General features: G+C 36.5%; 1 protein-coding gene across 6 annotated transcripts in view; it reads left to right on the top strand.

Moving 5' to 3' along the window:
• The window catches only part of Ankrd44 (ankyrin repeat domain 44), a 329,913-nt gene that overhangs the window by 177,476 nt on the left and 133,874 nt on the right, over window positions 1-18,563 (top strand). For all 6 annotated transcript variants that reach the window (XR_007349421.1, XM_048808229.1, XM_048808231.1 and 3 more), the window contains 2 exons: window positions 3,989-4,067; window positions 13,456-13,570. Coding sequence is in view for 5 of the 6 variants with exons in the window: in XM_048808229.1 (XP_048664186.1) it covers window positions 3,989-4,067; window positions 13,456-13,570 (194 nt within the window). In the remaining variant the exon portion in view is untranslated. The remainder of the gene's footprint in view (window positions 1-3,988; window positions 4,068-13,455; window positions 13,571-18,563) is intronic.

The following is an 18,563-nucleotide window of genomic DNA, read 5'->3' as shown; positions in this document are numbered from 1 at the left end:
CTGTTGCATCTTAAGGGTACTTTTGCATGCATTCAAAGTGAGGGTTAAATAAGGCACTATACACATAGCCACACTGGATAAGACTTAGGAAGACAGGTTTAGAAATTGCTATAGCCTGGTTTGCTACCTCCCAGTCACTAACATTTAGCCTACCTGTGGTCTCAATTTCTTTCTGTCTCTGGGCCCTTGGATCATTTAGCCCTAGCATTAAATGTCTGCTAAAGTGGGCCCATATCCTTCTTTATATGTACCAGGACCCAATTATAGAATGGGTTGTAGTAGACAAATTGAAGGTGCAAAGAGGAATAGCAAGAGTAAGCAGCGATAGGATATGGCACTGGGAACTCTGGAGAGGAAGTAAGGAAGGGAGGGGAATGAATGTTTGAGCCAACCATGTACCATCTCTGGCATTTAGAACCATTAAAAATAAACTGGATTGTGTGTGACTTTTTCAAACCAGCCTTTAGATGACTCTGAGTATTACTGAGTTAGGAGCGCCTGTGGGGTTTCCAACTGTGTTTGATACGCTTGCACTCCAGTGGCCTCAGTGTAATCCCATAGGAGGCTTCATTGCCATCCCGCAGGGCCACTGAGTTGTACAACTTTTGGTGGCTCCATGACTTAGAGAATATCATGCTTTCTAGTCCCTGGGGAGTATCTAGAAGTTTAGGGATGGTTTAGAGGATGTTGGAGGATAAGGAGATAGGTTTAGGAATAGAAGAAAAGAATTAGTGCATTTCTGAGAGAAAGAATGGTCCAGAAGATTGAAACACTTCATTTAGTTCAAGGATTGGTTTTCCTTGGATGAGGTTGAGTTCTGCCCTGAAAAGGTACTACTGTTTGTTCTAAAATACTCTCGATGCTCATTGGTTTTCCTTTATGTTTTAGTGCATAGCCATACCTGAATCAACAAAGGAGCTTCTTGTTTAAATTAAGTGAATTCTCAAAATAAAAGTTTCTAAGCCCCAAATCTATGTTTCTAGAAAAAAAAATGTTTCTAGAAAATTGGACCAAAAATTAAGAAAAAAAAATTATAAAAGGAAAGCCTATGAATAAATGAAGGACTTGAGTATAAGCTCTCTGAAGAGAATGCAGGCAGTGTTTACCCTTGTCTGAAGTTCTTGATTCAAGAATAACAGCCAAGTCTTCTACAACAAAAGTTTCTTAGGCAAATAATGAAATCTAGTAGGATCCCTAGTTTCAACCTAAATATTCTGAGTTCCAACTTCTAGAGGCTAAATAAAAGGAATGATCCTTTTGAGCTCCATTGCTTTTCAATGACTTTTTGAAATAATGAGCTCCCTCTGTATCCACTCATGAACAAAGCTGCCCCTGAATGGCTGCCACGATACTCTTCATAGTTCTGGTCCCCATCTTCCCCACCTCTGCCACCTGTATCCCTATGGGGGGAATTAGCAGTATTTGTCCCTTTATCAGAGGCATACGCACTTCTTGAGAGAAAAAGGGCGTGGTGTTTGCTATCCCTGAAATGGCACCAGCTTTGCAAACTATGCACTGCAGAGACCAGTTACTTCTGCTTTGACTCTGTCTGCAATTTCACTAGCTACCAAGCCTGTCCTCCTTGGTAAGTCTTTTAAACTCTTTTCCAGGCATGGGAAAGTTCTTATATATTCATGAATATATTTTCTAAACACTGAAGTATTATGACTTTATATATAGTTAATTAAATGATAATTACCTATGTTTTCATATTAAATTTAAGAGAAAATTCTGGAGCAAAATTTAAAGAAATAGCACCACCTAGGGACAAGTTAATGTCAACTCTGGAATTTCTCTCTTCTCTTTCCTTAACATTCTTGGACTGTCATCACTTTTTTTTATTGGAAGAGTATGTTTTAAATCCTTATTCCAAAGTAGTTCCCAGGCTTTTCAGTTATTTGAATGGTAAATAGGAGTCTCGTGGGTAGCGATGATGCCGTATCATCATGCTCTCAATTGCTTCTCCTTTTCCTCTAAAAATATTGTTTTCAATAAAGCATCACGCTTACTTCTATCCACCATTCTCAGTATTTTCTTATTCAGGTTATAATCATGTCAAATGGATTCTATTATGACTTTCCTCCACCATCTATGTGACAGCATTTTATTTTCTTCTGTCAAGATGCAATGACCACTCTGATTAACTCTTTCTTTGGCACTGACTTTATGTGACTCCTTTCCTCAGGAATAGGATCAGAGGATAAAATTAAAATTCTTCTGTCAAAACATTGTGGGTTTATAAGCTATTTAAGTTCACAGTCTAAAATAGTGGCTCTAAGACTTTAGTCACTGTGTAGAGTTAGACATGGCCGCAATTCCAATTTGATAAGTGTGGATTAGGGCATAAGCCCTAAATCCTTTTTTTGGTGGTGGGGGTGGGGGGGTACCAGGGATTGAACTCGGGCACTCAACCATTGAGCAATATCCTTGTGTGTGTGTCTATGTACATATATATATATATATATATATATATATATATATATGAAGATATTTTCTGAGGTATTTATATTGCTGAGTTGCCTAGCACTTTGCTTTTGCTGAGGCTGACTTTGAACTCACAATCCTCCTGCCTCAGCCTCTGGAGCCTCTGGAGCTTCTGGGATTACAGGCATGTGCCACTGCACCGGCCTAGAATCCATATTTCTAACAAGAATTTTGGTGATTCAGATATGGGTGGGCTTTGGTTTACCCTAAGAAAATACTTATTTAAATGATTGTTTTTCAATGTGGAGTTTTTAAAATGAAGTCATTTTAAAGCATAGTTATTTAAGTTTTGTCACAAAAATGACCATGCATTTTGAAACTTCATAACTTAACCTTAGGCTTAGAGAAATATGTCTAATAAAATTTAGAAAAGTAATAGTGACATGATTTTTTTTAAATACTTGAACGAGAATACAGATTCTCCTTAACTTATGATAAGGTTAAGTCCCTCATAGATCCATCATAAGTTGAAAATACATTTAACACATCTAACCTACAGAACATCACGGCTTGGCAACATAGTACACTGTTGAGTGCCCACTGTTTACACTCATGCTCTCATGACTGAAAACTCCTGTTCGCTGTTGCTGCCACATATTGTTAGTCCAGGAAAAGAACAAAATTCAAAATTTGAAGTGCAGTTTCTAATGAATGTGAATTGTTTTTGTATCATCATTAAGTCAAAAAATCATTTAGGGGAACCATTATAAGTTGGGAACAGTTTGTCCATTCTCTCTATATGCTTTTGGTCTGAAATAACAGTGGTATTTTCTTTTGGGTTCTTTTTCAGAAGAAATTTTTATTTCTTAATTAAATATGTAGAACTTTGGTCTTTGGTAAGATAATGATCAATATATAGATTCTGTTCATTTTTAATATTTTAGCTTAATATGTGTTGTGAAGTTCCATAATTCCTATCATAAGTAGCAAATATATAAATTCAGCACATATTTCCACCTGATCATTAAAATGGAAATTTCCTAAATAGTTGCATGGCTTAATTCTGTGATTTCTATTGAGTAATTCAAAGCCAGGGATTCTCTTTTGGAATAGTCAAAAGTGTTATTTTTCTATGGAACTGGAATGTAGGGGAAGGTGTTCCTTGTTGGTTTTGACAGTTGCAGTGATTAATAGTAGTTTTATCAACCACAGGTCAAATAGGAACCACACAAGTTCATACATCATTTGTCTTTTTAAAAGTTGAAAAAAACACCTTGAAGTAAACTTCCTTTGTCAGTGGATCACAAGAGAGGAGGAAAAAATATTTTGGATGATTGCCTCTCCAAACCTCTTTAAAATGTGATGTTATACAGTAACTTGAGAGGCCATTCATGTTTTTTTTTTTTCTTCCAAAATTATCAGTCTTTGTAATTATTGATCAGACTTTTTAAAAAATTGAAATTGATGTTTTTGGGCATTGTCAACAGTATCCAGAGGGTTGTTTGAGATTGATGTCACCAGCACATAAACACCTTCCTTGTTTCTCCCTCTCTCTTGTTGTTAGAGTAAAGATGGCAAAAGTCCACTGCACATGACAGCTGTCCATGGAAGGTTCACCCGGTCACAAACCCTCATTCAGAATGGTAAGAGAGATGCTTCCATTGTGTCATTATTTGAACTGCTTCTTGGTCTGAGTTTGACTGTCAGTCATCTTAATGTGAAAGTTGGTGCTTTATTTCGGAGTTTTAGTAAGCATAGATTTACAAAAGTCCTTGACAGACTTTGCTAAAAGCTCATTATCAGACATAGCATCAACATTCTCCTTAACAGAACATAAAGCCATAGTTTCACAGTCAATTCCCAGCCAGGCATGTGAGCTTTGAAATTGGTAATGGTATACAAAACTACAATTATGGGGCTGGGGTTGTCTCAGTGGTAGAGCACTCACCTAGCATGTGAGAGGCCCTGGGTTTGATCCTCAGCACCACATTAAAAAAAAAAAGAAATAAGTAAAGTACAGGTATGTGCTCAACTACAACTAAAAAATAAGTATTTTAAAAAACCCTATGATTATGTACTTTTTACTCTGAAACAAATAATGACAAGTAGCTTACATTTTCTAGCAGCAAATTATTTTTAGATTTTAGAATTCACTGTAGCTCCCTAAGCTAAAGTTCATTAAGTCACTTGGGCAGAGGTAGGAAAAAGGAGAGGACTCAGAAGAAAGGCAGGTAAGTATGTGATATAAATAAAATCCCAGGCTTGACAGAGACCTTGGAAAGTCACATAATATTATACTTTTCCAGGCTTACAACAAAGGTGTACTTGAATCATCATGGGCTGTCTCTGAAGCCAAAGTACCAGGGAGTGTCACGTACTATCATATTTCATGTTACTGTTGTAGGTCACGGCCAGCATGAGTGGGTTGACTTTGATAATACAACTTATGTTACCTCAGCAAATCTTAAAGACAGTTAAAGAAAAGAAAAGAAAAGAAAAGAAAAGAAAAGCAGGTTGAGTTCATCTCTTAAGCTGACATTCTAGGTCAGTTTGGTAGTTCCTAAACTTTTTTTTAGCTGACCCATATTTTCACTTCTCAAAACTCTAATGTAAGTCAGTTTTCTTAGATCTGTATTTTTCTCATCTTGTAAGAATTTTGGGTGACATGCCCTAGAATGGTTAGTGCATTGAGTTATGTCTTAGGTGCTTATGTCATAAAACCGAAAGGCCTCTGGCATGTGGATAAAAGGCCAGCCAGTGAAATTATGCTTAGGAAGCAAAATATCTGCAGCAAAGCAGAGGAAATTTATAAGCACTTCAGTGAAGCTGTAGAAGAGAAATCCTAACAAGTTTCCAGTGAGCCAAGGAAGGTAAAATGGAAATTACTATACAACATCCATTATTTATAATCTGAAATATGTGCCATGCCTTTGACATCCATTTTTTTGAAGGGAACTGGATATAAATATCGGGGACAGGTGACCCTAGTCTTCCTCTTTTGAACACTTTTTCTTATCCCACTGTATTTTTAGACTGTTTTACAGAAATGATGCCTATCCCCTTAAAAACAAACCCTTTTAAAAAATATAATGTGAATTTAATCAATGGGCCTTAGCTTTGTGGCCTAAAAATCTTTGTTTCTCATTAAAGCAGCCTCAAGCCACAAAGACAATGTTGGAGAGAGAACAGTTTTTCACCTTTTAAATGCCACTTTCCTAGAGGTCTATCCTTTGCCCGGCCCCTCGTCATCCCCAGAGCCCTCCTCGGTCATGCTAATATGCTTACATCAGTCCTAGAGGACTGCTGGCCGCTTTGACCTCTTCATGAGCCAGCATAGGGGCTCAAGGTCTTCCATGTACTTCTTGAGCATTCTTGCCGGACTTTAGAATTGGAGCAAGACCTGAAAGAAACCCCATCTCTTACCCTCTGTGTTCAGGGGGTCTTTGTTTTAGAGCTTGTCTCATTCTTGGCTGGCTTGACTTATTGCTTGTGGATCAGGTGGGGCCCAAAGTCCTGAATCAATGAAGAAATGGTAGCTACAATATATAGCCCATGATATATAATGTTAAAGCTAACATTAGCTTGTGTCAGGCACTTATGTAAATCCCATATAAACCCTTTCAACCACCCTATGAGAAAGAGGTGCTCTTATTAGCTCCCTTTTAAAATGGAGAAACTGAGGAAGAGAGGTTGACATTGGTATTGGGAGGCAAGACCATTACGTTGAGGAAAGGGATCAGAACACAGGTAATCTAACATCGCAGGTGCAACTCTTAACCACTGCCCTTGTCCACACATTCTCTGGAAGAGCAATGATGTTTAAAAAAAAAAATTTTTTTTAAACTATTTACTCTTAGAGGCATGTATAGGAATAGGGTTGTCCCTGTGAAGGGAATTTGGTATTCCCTTCTCTCAGCTGACATTTCTTTGCCTTCATTATACATGTGAGAACTGTGAGTTCTTCCATTTGACATTTTGGACATTTTTTTTTTAATGCCCTTAGGGAGAATAGGAAGTTCTTTTTTTCCCTCCTGTTTATTTGCTTCCTTCTGGGAAAAATTCTGAGCTACAGCTGAGACCCTTCCTCCCCAGAGGCTCACACTTCAGGGCCTGTTGTCAGTCCTCCAGAGTAGGTCACAACACAAACACACAGGAGACCCTCTGTCCTCCAGGAGCTGGGGGTGCATTACCACAGGGTCAGAGGCTTTCTGAGCCACCTGCGCATACACTGAGGAATGTCCTTTGTATTTATTTGTCTGTTTTGTTAAGTTGCTTTGGTGTTTTGACTTGGTACATGGCAGCTCTGATTCCCATGCTGCTCTCTCCAATCAAGGTTATTAATTCTATTAACTTTGTTTTTCTAGAATCATTCAGCTTTTATAAGATAATCATTTAAAAAATAACTCTTTTTACCTCTGTTGTCAAATCACAGTTTGTTCTCTGACACTGCATTATCACAGCAAAGAGGGAACAGAACTGAAAGACGACATAATTTGGTACCAGGAAGCATTTGATCCAGCCATTGGCACTGGGCAGCTGCCTTAGATGCTGTCCAGCATGTTATGAAAGTTCAAAAATGATGGTTTCTTCACAAAGCTTTAAAAATAAATAAGAGTTTGTGCAGGAAGAGTCAAATACTAGGTTAGGATGACTCACAGTAAGATTTTTGACCTTTTGGCTCACAATCCATTTGAGGCAACTTAATAAAATGACCATTCTTGTTTGTGCAGTGAAATACTAATTTCAGATGGGTGCTTACATAATACTGATTAATTATCCCTTCTGACATGCTCTGCATACTTTTAAACTTGCAAATGTTTATTTTCCTCAGTAATTATCAATGATCAATTACCAACATTTAACTTGTAACCCTCTGATGAATAGTAAAGATACTTAATTTGCATTCCAAGCAAGTCTTAAAGATTTTAAAGTGGACTTGGAAAGATTTATGGAGTGATTATAAAATAGAAATTTACTTATCTAGGTTTTACTTTAATAGAAAACATTTTCAGATAACAAATATGCTGTCTTTTATTTTTCTGCTATTATGCTTTCCTGGAATGTATTTTAAATAAAACAAAAGCTTATGATGGGCTGGGATTGTAGCTCAGTGGTAGAGCACTTGTCTGGCATGTGTGAGGCACTGGGTTCTCAACACTACATAAAGATAAATAAAATAAAGGTCTATCGACAACTAAAAAAATATTTTTAAAAAAGTGTATGGGGATGATAATTATATTTCTATGGCTTTTAATTGACTTTTAAAATGATATTAACCACGATAAAAAGAGACTTTATCAGCTCAGACCCTCTATTCTACACTGCCTGATATTTTTCACTGTTTTCTTTCTGTACTCAATTTTTTTATACTTGAAGCTGGTAAACTGGAGACTCTAATACATCTTAAGAATGGTTTGATGGCTTTTGGCTGGGAAGGATGTGTAGTGACAGTGTTTTTCAGGGCAAAGGCTTCTCTGAATTCAGGGACCCTCTCCCCATCTTCCCAGATCTGTTCCATGTTTGAACCTCTCGGATCGCTGTGGACAGTCCTCACACAGATCCATGCACCCTAGATTGATCTGAGATTTCATACAGCCCAAATGGCCACCTATCCCCAAAGCCACCATCAAGTCATAAAAATGAATTGATCTAAATTCGATTCTTCTAAAATTGGATCATAGTGAACTATCACTTTAGTCCCTAGAAGTTCACAATGCTAACTTTATTATTTTTCACAATTATAAAATTAGTCCACGCTCAGTATAAACTGAAATCTTTAAAGAAATCTCCCATGATCCCCACCATCATGTTCTCCAACTCCAACTCCAGAATTTTTATTGCAACTTGGTAAAGCTTTTGGATTTTTCTGTTTATTTAAGAATGTATACAAAGTTACACATAGGTAATTATTACTTTTATAGAAACTGTCACTATTTATTTGAACAAGTTGTTTTAATAATAACCATTGTACCACAGAAGCAAAGGTTTGAAAAAAAGATCAGAATTTTAGGTTCAAGTTGCCATTTGTATCTTTCTGTCACAGTCAAGGTCAAGAAAGAATTACCTCTTTTGCAAACAGCTATTGAATTGCACACCCCATGTGTTCACTAGATTGACTTTCAAGTGAATTCTTACACATAGAAGTCTTGGTGATAGAGTGAAGCGTGTGATCTTCCCTGTGTGCTGATGGCACTTTTTAAAGCATTTGCTCCCTCCACAAGGCCCACACATTTTTCGTAATTTTCACTTAGTGGCAAAGATTCTCTTTCATTAATTCTGTGTTTTACCAATGTAAAACAAATATTTTTCAGAAAATAAATATTTTTCACTGAAAACAAATTTTGGGAGGTTGTTGGTCATAATGCCCCAAAGTAGAATTTATGAGAATAAAAGGCTACTCAGATATTATTATCTATCAAGAGCCTTAAAAATATTCATACTTTTGTGATCCAGTGGTTCTTCTTCTAAAAAATTTTGCAGAGAAATAATCTGAACTTTTTTGTAGAGATGTTCATTTCTGTTTTTCTTAATAGCAAGAATTTGGGAATAGCTTCATTGCCTAGTAATTGGGCATTTGCTAAGTAAATTTTCTAAACCCTAATATTCTAGAGCCAGTTACAGTTATATTAATTGAAAAAAAAAACAATCTGGAAAGTATTGTGATGTAACATTAAGGGAGAAAGTAAGATACAAAATTTTCCAGACTATGATCTCATGGGAAAATTTTACACATGCACACACACACACACACACACAAATATTCCAGAATATTAATATTGTCTATCTAGAATAATCATGAAATTTATATGACTTCTTTCTTCCTTTTTGTATTTTGCTGAATTTTCTAAAGTTTGTATGACAAGAAAATTACTATCTCAATCAGAAATGTTACTTAAAACAAATGTATCATATCTTTCTAGATTGAACAAAGCCATTTACATAATCTTTACATTTCTTAGGATTTTAGATTTCTCATTCTGGAAAATATAAGTATATATGCACAGTTTAGATATACATACTGAACATTATAGTATTAGCATACCTTATAACAGTATATTTTAGTTTAATATTGCTTATTTAGGTCAATGTAATTAATAATGGAAGCATGGTCAAAATTAATAGAAATTTGTAGATTATTTTGTGAAACACAATTTTCTGATAACTCCTACTCTAAAATACTTGATATTTAAGAGCATGCTGTGATAATCCAATAACTTAAGAGATTTTCATAATGATGCAGAAATTTTTTCCTATACAGAATGGTCAATGAATAGAACCTCAGAATAATTTACTTCTTTGCCCCAATATATTGGGTGTTTTCCTTTATTAAAGGACAAGTGCATATTAGCTCAGATAAGGGCAAGCATACATTGTGACCCTCGTCCCTTGATGTGCTTATGCCTCCTTTACTTCCTCATCTTTTTTTCTGTAGTTTCTTCAGATATTTCCATTTTTAACTGAAATATAATTTACATATCATAAAAGTTGACCTTTTAAAACATACAATTCAGTGGATTTTTAGAATTTTTTCAAGGTTGCACAACTGTCACCACTATCTAATTCTAGAACATTTCCTTACCCCAAATGGAAACCTCATGCCCATTAGCAGTCACTCCCCATTCCATTCCTCCCTCCTCCAGTCCCTGGCAACAGCTAATCTATTTTCTGTTTCTTTGAATTGTTCAGGTCCTTTTCTTGGACTTTGATTCTTTCTGGCATTTAGAGAACATTTATTTAGTCAGTCAACTAAAACACCATTACCAAAATAAACTCCAAATGAATCAGATGTTTCAACTAACAAATGAAACCTTTCCAGTATAGAAAACATGTACTAGTTTCTTCGTTACCAGAATGTAGAGGAAGCCCTTCTAACAACCTAAAACCCAAATAATAAAAGACTTATATATAAGCAAAAAATTATTTCTACAGGATAAAAACACCATAAATAAAGCAAACAAAAAAAAAATGAAAACCTGGGAAAAATTACTTGTGACATGTATTACTGACAAATTGGTAATTTCCTAAATGTTTAAGAGCTATGGAAAAATCAAGGAATAAAAGGCCACACAAACATATTTTTAAACATGGGCAAAAATCACAAAAAAATTTCATAGAAAAAAATAAATGGCTCTTCAATACATGGAAAGATGTTCAACTTCCATTGTAATAAAAAAAAAATGCAAATAAAAGCTCCACCAAGGTTCCACTCGACAAATGGCAGGTATCCAAAAACTTGACAAGGCTGTGGGCAAGCTGGTTGGAGTGCAGAATTGCACAGAAAGAAATCTGGCAAACTCTGACTACCACATATTCAGTTGTCCTTTAGTCACTAAATGTCCCTTCTATGAATTTGCACTAAAGATGCATCTGACCAATATGAAACAGTGTACACTAATGTTATTACCTGTAGTCTTCCTGATTATAGCAAAACTAATACATCCATGCAATAGAAAATGATGAAGTTCTATAGAAAAGAAGGATTAGCTCTAAGAAATGATCTCTAGGAGTGAATTCCAGGATATAGTAAGTGAAAGGAGAAACACAGACGCATAAACCAAGACTAACAAAACGGTTACTATAGGAAGTGGTTGGGGATGAAATGGAAGAAATAGGAATGAGAGTGAGAGGCTTTCTAAAAATACAATCTTGACTTTTGAAATGTGTAAATGTTTTACATATTAGTAAAATAAATCAAACCTAGTGATTTTTTTTCAAAATAAAAAGAATCAAATGAATCCAACTATATATCAAAATGATAAAATAAGTACAGAGAGTAAAGAAGTCAGGTCAATTCTGAACAAAGTACTCCTTGTATAAGCTAAAGTCATGGTGGGAAAGTCTGTTTGGAATTGGATATTTGCACAGTCTCAAAGTATCACCACATGAATTGCTTATAAATTACAAAGGGGAAAGACCTGTCTGTACTGGGGTGTGCTGGTAGGCACCTTTTTATTTATTTCTTTTTCTTTTTTCCTTTTCTTTCTTTCTTTCTTTTTTTTTTTTTTTTTTCAATGCTGGGGATGTTACCCAGGGCCACACTTGCTAGACAAGTGCTCTACCACTGAGCTACATCCCCAGGCCTGGTACCATATTAATCAAATAATCAAAAAAATTTTTTAATTGAAGTACAGTATACATAGCCTACACTTTATCATTTTTAAGAATTAACAGTTCATTTGCATTGAGTGCATTCACATTGTTGTGCAGTCATCAGCAACAACCATTTCCAGAACTTTTCCTCCTTTCCATCCTGAAACTCTGTGCCCATTGTTAATAATCAAACTTGGTATCATCCAACAATGGAATGACTCAACCTTTGTGTGTGCTGAGATGTGGTGGGAGGTACTCATCAGCTCAATGGCATTCTTGCTAAAATGTTTAGCCCAAATCTAATAATGAGAAAACCCTCAGGCAACTCCAGAAGGCAGAACATCCTACACAACCTGATTTGGTCTCCAAAAATCACCATTTATTTATAATATTTACATATTATAAATTATGCCAGGTGTGGTGGCACATGCCTATAATCCTAGTGGCTGGGGAGCCTGAGGCAGGAGGATCGAGAATTCAAAGCCAGCCTCCTCAAAAATGGGGTGCTAAGCAACTCAGTGAGACCCTGTCTCTAAATAAAACACAAAATAGGGCTGTGGATGTGGCTCAGTTGTTGAGTGCTCCTGAGTCAATTCCTGGTAACATAAATAAATAAATAGATAGATAAATAAACAAATAATATATAGTTATATGTCATATAAATTATATATATAAATTTATATATCACCATTTATTTGTTTTAAAAAAATAAAAGGCAGGAGGATTATTTTAGATTAATAGAAATTAAAGATACAACCAACTGCAGAGTCTTTGATTGGATCTCATATTTAAACAACAACCAAACAACTATAAAGTATACTTGGAGGACAACTGAAGAAATTAGAATATACACTGTACATTACATAAAATTATACCAGTGTTAAATTTCTTGGTTATAACAGAGAATGTGTTTATGTGTGAGAATGTGCTTGCTCTTAGGAAAAACATTCTTGGGGAGAAATATCATGATGTCTAACTTATTTTGAAATGGTTCTTCAGATAAATGATCAATTATATTTATTCAAACTCATATATACACACATGAAAATGGGAGAGAAAGAAATGTGAAATTAAGGGGCTGGGGTTGTGGCTCAGCTATAGAGTGCTCGCCTAGCACGTGTGAGGCCCTGGGTTCAATCCTCAGCACCACATAAAAATAAATTAATAAAAAATAGGTATTGTGTCCAACTACAACAACAATAACAAAAAAGAAATGTGAAATAATTAAAAGTTGGGAGAAAAGGAGACAAAAATAAAATAGGATGAAATATTATATTAAAAGAATTATAATTAACTTGATAGCTACAATATATAGACATTTTCAGTTTGTAGTTATGTTTTTACTTTTACTTACTCATATTTTAAGTTAAATAATCAAACCACATGGGAATTTTTTCTTTATCTCTGTGTTCTTTTTAGTTCTTACGCTTTAACATGAAATTTCCATAGGTCTTTAATTTTTTAATTGAAATTAAATGTCTTCAGAGTTACATTTTATGGAATTTGATTTTATTGTTTATTTAGAGCAGAAATCTAATTGTAAGATCTTTAAATAAAACAATACGGACAGATTTATAATTTTTTTTTTTTTTAGGTGTAGATGGACACAATACCTTTATTTTAGTTTTCTGTGGTGCTGAGGATGGAACCCAGTGCCTTCCACATGCAAGGCAAGCACTCTACCACTAAGCTACAGCCCCAACCCTGGACAGATATTTTACAAAGCATTTCTAGTAGACTTCTCTCTCTGCAGATATAGTGCTACTGCCACTTCAGATAGTGACTTGTGTTCTTAAAAAATATTCTTGTACTTGAGAGCAGATATGCACAGTGGAGTAGAAAAGAAATTCAACATCTGGCCGACATGAGTGATTAGCAAGAATGTAGTAACTGAATCCGCCTGATTCCTTGTGTTATGCTGAATTAAAATCTCTCTTTCAGGAGGTGAAATTGACTGTGTGGATAAGGATGGCAACACTCCTCTCCATGTGGCTGCAAGATACGGTCATGAGCTTTTGATCAACACCTTAATAACCAGCGGAGCTGACACTGCCAAGTAGGTTACTGCAAAATACAGTGGTGTCATTGTCACACACAGGCATGCTGCCAAAGGGGTGCTGCTGCATGTGGAGTGTCCCCATTTGTCAGATTAAGGTGGATCTGTACTATTAGACTAACCACAAATTAAATTTGAAATAAATTAAGTGTCTTTAATGACAGTCGCAGGGAAGAATCATTTTTTATTTTTCAGCTACATCAGAACGAGGCCCTTTCCAGTGGTTTCAATTTAGGAATCTTGATTCCTAACTCTGCTTTCTAATTTTCTTCTGTTTTTCCCAATGCTCAATGTTAACCTAACAGAAAAAAAAATGGACGAATTTGAAATTTCTTCAGGATTCTTGCTTAGTTTTTTTGTGTGATGATTATGGAGTACAATTGAGTTCATCTATCACATAGGGAAGGAGGGACCTACTTCATTTTACATATAGTTGAATGTAAATATAGAAAGCCACCACATAGTTCTGTCACAGTGCCAGGTCCTGGGGGGGACTCAGAAGAAGTTACCAGATTGTGTCTATAAGGTACTCATAATTTTGTTGGGGACCAAAATTCACTTAGGACAAATAACTATACAAAATAGTCTATATTACAAGGTCATGAATGGAAAGGGACTTGAGTGGCAAAATGTTTGGTACCTATGCTGTAGAACATAGAGAGGAGGGGGAAAACACAAGACTGGCAAAGGTTTCTGAAAAGGCTTCATGGAGCAGAGGAGTCTTAATAGGCTCTGGAGGATGAGGGTCATCTGAGTGTAGTAGAGGGCGGCAGCCACCCCGTACAAGAAGGAAAAAAGGAGCAACCAAAGAGGGAAAGTGGTTGCCTCCAGAGTAGAGGTATGTGACAGTGCTGTGCTCTGTCCAGGGGTGCACGGGAGCAGGAGTCGGGGAACGCAGGTTTGCTGGGCTCTCCCTGGGCTCCAGTCCAACCTGTCTCACTTTTGAGCCCATTGCACAATCCCTCTGTGCTTCGGCTTCCTCATTTGAAAAATAGGAGTAATAATAGTACCTATCTATAGGTTTGTTATGAAGATTAAATGATTTAATTACTAATTAAGCTTTCTGGTATATGGTAAGATCTATATGAGATATATAAATATATCTGTTAAGGTTATTAAAAAGATAATCCATTTGAAAAGCTCTTTGACCGGTATGTGGCCCATAGTAAGCTACCAATAAATGTTAACTATTATTTTATTACTTAATAATATGTGATAGAACCAAATTAAATGCCCGAATGTAGAGTTTAGCCTTCATCACACAGACTGTGGGTTACAAACAATAACTGAATTTTTAGAAGAACATGAGGGCAGCATATGTTAGGAATTCTGTTTATTTGTCAAATGTTGTGCAACAGAATTGAAAATCTTGCTTGAAAATGAACCAGAATTTAAATGGTCCAGGGAAGTTGTGATGGGATCATGTTTTAAATCAGGTTCACAGAGGACCTGGTATCCTGGGCTTAAAGTGAATTATATGGAGAATTATATGGTGCACTCTGGTGCTATATAATGCTTTACCTTCATCAGTTCAACATTAAGTTGAACTGGGTTCTAATGACCTTCTGGGCTCCCCAGTCTAGTGGCAGAGATAGAACAAAAGCAGATGACTACAGTACTATAAGTTTTGTTACAATGGAGGTTTGGACCCGGCTGTGGTTCACAGAGTTTGAGAAATACTATCTGGGTCCCCCACAAGAGTTGACATTTCAGCAAAAGGAAGGATGCGTAAGAATTTTTCAGGTGGACAGAACGGTAGGGTAGAAAGAGAGGAAGAAGCAAGGAAGGACCTTCCCTGAATAAGGAACAGCCTTGATAAAGACACAAGTATATGAATGTGGTAAAAGCAAATTTCTAAAGTGGGTGCTCTGATGTGTGGGGAGGTAGGAAGAAACGAGGTAGAAAGGCAAGAAGAGCCTCATCTCAAGGGATCTTGCATGTCCTGCCAAGGAACTGGATTCCATTCTGAGGCATCGGAAGCTGCTAAGGAATTGTAAGTGGGTGGGGCTAGCTGTGTTTGATGATCCCATTTGTGTATAAGAAAGATCATTGTGATTAGGCATCCAGACGTTCTGGAGGCTGTCCAGATGGAGATCGTTGGCAGACATTTGCAGACTCTTGCAAATGTCCCAGGAGGAAAAGATGAGGTCTTGGGCTAAGGAGGAGGCTAAGGGCCTGCAGAGGAGGGAAATGCTGAACAAATAGTATCAGCAGCAGGATGTCTCTTCTAGAAGAGATAGGAACCCACTGTAAGCCAAGGCCCTTCTTGGCTTGACTGTTATAGTAGTCCCTAAAAGAGTCCAGCTCAGTTTTGTGGCAAGAGTATGACAACAGGACTTAGGAGGCCCTTCCCAGTTTCTGAAGTTCTCAGCCAGGCCCAATCCAAAGCCAGAGATCAGAACTGCTCAGTGTTAATTAAGCAGAAGTAAAATACCTACAACCAGCTTTACCTGTCATGTGCCAATATTTTCAGTAGTATGTTTCCTTCAACTTTAGGTTATCAGGGAAGTTTTTGCCATCCATTTGCATCCATTTTAGAGATAAACCTAAACTGGGACTGATATTTAATTAAAATTCCCCAGAAAAAAATTTTATTCAATAAATACAAAGTTTATTTCCTTGTAATTATTTTGCTTTCAATTTGTGCAAACACACCATATAGTAAAGTGCCTTGGAAATGACATTTTTGTTCAAGTGGCCTTTCCTTCTTTTGGCTGTGCTGTGTCCAAGGGACAGAGACAAAGAAAACCTTGTCCCAACCTTAATAAGCCATGTCTGCTTTCTTTTGTCACAGTATGTCCGGGGATATCTTGGAATACGCTGTGCGACATTGGTTCAGTGAGTGAGTGTGTACGTGTGTCTGTTTGTGCTTCTATGTGCAAGAGAAGGAAATCCACCTTAGAAGGAATATTAAAATGAAGGGGAGGGATTGGGGTTGTGGCTCACTGGTAGAGGACTTGCCTAAAATATGTGAGGCACTGGGTTTGATTCTTAGTACTGCATATAAATAAATAAAATAAAGATCCATTGACAACTTTAAAAAAAAAGTGAAAGTAATTGGAGGAGGTTAATTTTCTAAAAGCCCCTCAGAAAATCTCTGGGTCCTTTTTGATTTATGTAGCATAACTTAATAAAGAGGAGAAAAACAGGCCTTTCTTTCTATAAATAAATTAACTAATCAAATTTATTAAAATGCCCCTCTCGGTTCAGAATCAATATGGCCAAATGTATATTAAAAGTTTTTTGTAGAAGTTTTATCATCATTATTTTCTTGTGGACTTAGTTGAATGTCATTTTCAGCCCTCAGAATGTTCTTTTGTTTGTTTGTTTTCTTCTCTGCTTCTCTGAACTTGAAGTCAGGGCACTTTCTGCAGCATGACTCAGTGCTCATGGGACTTTATGTGGCCTCAGAGCCCTTTGGTTTTCTTCTTCGCCTATGTTAAGTGTGGGGCTCTTGTCTCTAGGATTTTAATTTGCCTTCCACTTCACCACATGTGCTCTCAGGTCTTTTCCTGCCTCCACTGCAGCAGATTTGTGATGCTATAGTTATTCAGATAACTGGCTCTGGCACACATTCATCAATTATTCGTGGAGAGCTTGTTAAGTGTCACACGTGGTGCCAGGTTCTGGGTTGAAGAGGTCCCTACCCTGAAGGAATTTATAATCCATGGGCTGGGGGATTTAAACAAACAATCACAGTTATGCTAAGAGTGTGACATCAAAGCAATTGCCAGTGCCTCTGGGATTCGGAAAACATATCTGGGACATCATATCCTGTCTGGCAAGACTAGGGTGGGCTTCCAGGAAGAAGCAATGTTTAACCAAGACTGAAGGATGAGTAGCAATAATTAGGCTTTGATAGAGTATTTTAGGTCCTCAATATAGGCTTATTTTTATTATGATGTTACTTGAATATGTATAAGTATAATAATATGTATAAATGTAAATTCCTTTGGCTTTTGACACCAATATATCAGCAGTTCTTTAAAATTATAAAATATATGCAAACATGGGCTGGGGCTGGGGCTCAGTGGTAGAGCATTTGCCTAGCAAAGCTAGTGCAAGTCCCTAGCTTTGATCCTCAGCATCACATAAAAATAAAGGTATTGTGTGCAGCTACAACTAAAAATAAAAAAAAATATTTAAAAAAATATATATATGCAAACAGAAAACACTAGCATTCGTGTTGATTGCACAATTTGACAATACTGTAGTAGAAAATGCTCATGAGTGCTTTACCTGTGCCAGGCACCACTCCGAGGGGGTACACTTAACTGTCACAGCATCCCCAGGTGGGCTATTAAAAAAAAAAAAACTTATTTTCAGCTCTTGATTGAAATATTTTTGGTTTTTCTTTTTGCTTCTCTGAACTTTAAGTCAGGGTACTTTCTGCAGTTTGACTCAGAACAGATGCTGAGTAGGGTCAGAACAGAGCCTAGTTCTTGTGGGGAAAGGAAAGACATTCACTGAGATTCTAGAATACCCATAGGTTGGACAATGGCCAGATCCAGAAAGGGTCTTTCTGGCCATGTTAGAATATTTGGATTTATTCTAAAGGAACCACTGAAAATGCCTATAGATTACAAATAGCAATGATCAGATCCCGTTGTTGGCAGAGAAACACAAATGCCTGTCACTTAGTAGAACATACGAAATATCTAGACTGGCATAGATAAAATTCATAAGAAGCTTGGTTTTTAGATTTAGGCTGACAATCCAAGTAAAAATCATAAAAATCATCCTATTCTAAATTTAGGATATGTTTTTGTCTTACCCACTCAGTGAGCAAAACTAAACCAATCCTTCTTCCCTAGAAGATTTGTGAGATAAATGTTGTAAGATATTTAGAAAGATGGAAAAAAATAATAGAAATGCTGACTAATCACATTCATTCTTGGCTTCTAAGGAGTCACACACCTGATCTTAAGAAAGCACAACCTGATTGCATCTTTAACACTCAGACTGCTGATTATCCTTTGAAACAATAATCACA

The sequence above is a fragment of the Marmota marmota genome, unplaced genomic scaffold, assembly GCF_001458135.2.
Source record: "Marmota marmota marmota unplaced genomic scaffold, marMar, whole genome shotgun sequence".
NCBI lineage: Eukaryota > Metazoa > Chordata > Mammalia > Rodentia > Sciuridae > Marmota > Marmota marmota.
Note: the sequence above shows the minus strand (reverse complement) of the source record. Positions and strands in the feature narration are given on the sequence as shown.